This window comes from Diabrotica undecimpunctata, chromosome 6, assembly GCF_040954645.1.
Source record: "Diabrotica undecimpunctata isolate CICGRU chromosome 6, icDiaUnde3, whole genome shotgun sequence".
Classification (NCBI taxonomy): domain Eukaryota; kingdom Metazoa; phylum Arthropoda; class Insecta; order Coleoptera; family Chrysomelidae; genus Diabrotica; species Diabrotica undecimpunctata.
In genome coordinates, this window is record NC_092808.1 from 116137739 (window position 1) to 116140716 (window position 2978).

Below are 2978 nucleotides of genomic sequence, written 5' to 3' on the forward strand. Positions count from 1 at the left end.
ACCATTTTGTATACGAACCTGTTGAGAGGTGTGTTGTGTAGAAGTAGTAGGTAAGTTTAATTATCTTTTTAACTAATAATAATATACATATTAAATGCTCTGTATGTGTTGTGATATACAGTATAGTATTTGAAACTTTCAGGTGATGCAAATTATGATCTATCTTCAAAGTAGTAGATTTTAGGTTATGCCTCCTAAACAATGAGCTTTTGGTACAGTGGTCACACAAAAGTGGTGGCCACTGTTCCTACATATGTTTGTAAAAAGCAGTGGTCATTGTTCTTCCCGCAAAAAATATCAAAAATAATTTTGTTTCAGATAGTAATATGCCACGGAAAATACCAAAAAATCCCGGTATTGGAAAAACTACATATGAAAATACGAGAAAAGCGATTTATGATGTTCGGGAAGGTGGATTATCACAAAAGGCTGCTGCTTTAAAATACGACATTCCACGCACTACGTTTAGGAGATATATTAAAAAGTGCAACGAAAATAAAAATAATATAGATTGGACTTCAGATGTTCTTGACGGAGCTCCAAGATTGACCCCAAATTATAGTATCAATCAAATTTTTTCTTTAACCGAGAAAAAAGAACTGAGTAATTATTTACAGACGATGACCAAACTTCATCATGATCTTAATCCGAAAGGTGCCAGACAACTAGCTTATGATATGGCAATTGCTAACAGGAACAAAATACCTTCATGGAAAGAAAACAAGATGGCAGGCAAGTTTTGGTTTACAAGTTTTATGAAACGAAATTTAGAATTATCATTACGACCAGCAGAAGCAACTTCACTAGGTAGGGCAATGCGGTTTAATCGACCAATCGTTGTAAATTTTTTTAGTTTTAAGAAGATTTATGAAAAATATGCATTAACATCTAGTCAGGTACTGATGTCAGTATTGACGAAACAGCACTAACAACTGTGCAAGATACAGGAAAAGTAATAGCGAAAAAGGGACAGAAACAAGTATATAGCTTCAAATAAAAGAGGCACTTTGGTAACCATATGCAATGCAATAAATGCTATAGGTAATTCGATTCTGCCGTTTTTAGTGTTCCCTAGGAAATTTTTTAAAGATTATATAGTTAAAAACGCACCTTCAGTCCCAGAGGTGTGCTGCACCATCTGGATGGATGACAGCAGAATTGTTTGAACAGTGGATGATACATTTTGTCAAACATACTAATCCTAAAAAGGAATCTCCCATTTAACTAATCATGGATAACCATAAGAGCCATGTTTCTTTAGCATCTATTAAATTTGCTAAAGAAAATAATATAATCTTGTTGACTTTGCCGCCACATACGCCACATCGCCTTCAGCCACTAGATAAAGTTGTATTTGGTCCTCTGAAGAAATATTTCTCACATGGTTGTCAAAATTGGTTATTGAAAAATCCTGAAAAGAGAATAACAATCTACGACATAGCAGAGATTTTGAGCGACGCTTATCCACTTGCTGTCTGTCCCAAAAATGTGGTATCAGCTTTTAAAGCTATTGGGCTATTTCCATTCAATGATAACATTTTTAATGACGATGATTTTATAGCTTCAACCATAACAGACATGCTAAACATACATTAAGAAGAACAATAACCAAATAATTCAAATGTTAGCGATATACCACAAATGGACAATCAGCTCCCTTTAACATCAACTTGTCCAGATAAAATACCAGAAACAAATCAAAAACATCCATCGGAAATAACACCTGAAAAGAAAACTGTTTCTTATAAAGCAGTGGCAACTTCCAAGGACAAACCCGAAAATCGCTTTATTTCCCCTGTATTACTGCAATCATACCCTAAAGCTACCTTATTGTCATTAAAAAAAAACAAAGGAAAAAGAAGAATACTTAAATTTTAGCTGATACACCAATTTATAAAAGAATAGAAGCGGAAAAAGCAGAATGAATATCAAGGCAAAGTAGAGTGAAGAGAGTTAAGAAAACAGTAAAAAGAAAAATTGATAGTTCAAACAAGTCGAATAGAAGTAATGCAAAGAAAAATAAAAGCATACCAAGTGATGACAGTAACAGTGATATTGAATTGTCTGATGTCGTGGATTCCGACGATGTTAGTCTATTTTCAGAAGTAGATGAAATTTCTGAGGAAGGCATATCCTCACGAATGGTGGAATTGAATTCATTTGTTCTCGTGAGGTTTCAAACAAAGAAAACTTCAAAATTTTATGTTGCATAAGTTACAGAAGTTTTTTCTTCTGGTCAAAAATACAATGTAAATTTTCTAAGGCATCACGGAATACAGTTTTCATTTCCTACAGTTACAGATTCTACCACAATTACAAAAGAAGATGTTGAACTCATTTTAACCCAACCAAAAAGTGCTGGAGCAACACAACGAACAGCAAATTTGTTAACTTTTAAAGCTGATTTATCATCTTATAATATTTGTTAAAGATTAATATTACTTTTATTTTTTTATGAATAATATAACTAAAAATTAATATAAGAATTGCAAGTAATGATCACTGTACCTTACCTTTGTGGCCACTGTACCATCTAGTTTGGTATAGTGGCCACATTTTTTGAAAAAACAAAATTAGTTACTCCTGCACAACCTGTATTTTTTTTACAGAGTACATTTTTAATTTACCAAGTGTTTTGACGTTGTTTGAGTTGATACTCATTAATATATTATGATTTATATTAAAATTATCTTGAATTTACTCGAAAGGTGGCCACTGTACCAGCCTCTCTCCCTTATATATATATATATATATATATATATATATATATATATATATATATATATATATATATATATATATATATATATATATATATATATATATATATATACAATATCCTTGAATCAGGATATTCTTCGTCATCCAGGTTCATACGTCCCTTACATTTTTCCCTAAATAATTACGTGTAATTTATGTTTGGGATTTGTCGTCACGTAAGCAACGTACTCCAATTTTCTCTGCTTAGTAGTATTCAG

The 2978-nt window shown here is 32.0% G+C and overlaps 1 protein-coding gene across 1 annotated transcript; it reads left to right on the forward strand.

Annotated features, from left to right (window-relative positions):
* The first annotated feature begins 1230 nt into the window (after positions 1-1230).
* LOC140444576 (uncharacterized) lies at positions 1231-1596 on the forward strand. Its single transcript, XM_072536338.1, has one exon. The coding sequence runs from the start codon at positions 1231-1233 to the stop codon at positions 1594-1596; it is 366 nt and encodes a 121-aa protein (XP_072392439.1).
* Positions 1597-2978: the final 1382 nt, after the last annotated feature.

What these genes read in the sequence shown, in the direction of transcription:
- LOC140444576 (XM_072536338.1), top strand. Translation starts at nt 1,231, where the DNA reads ATGGATAACCATAAGAGCCATGTTTCTTTAGCATCTATTAAATTTGCT.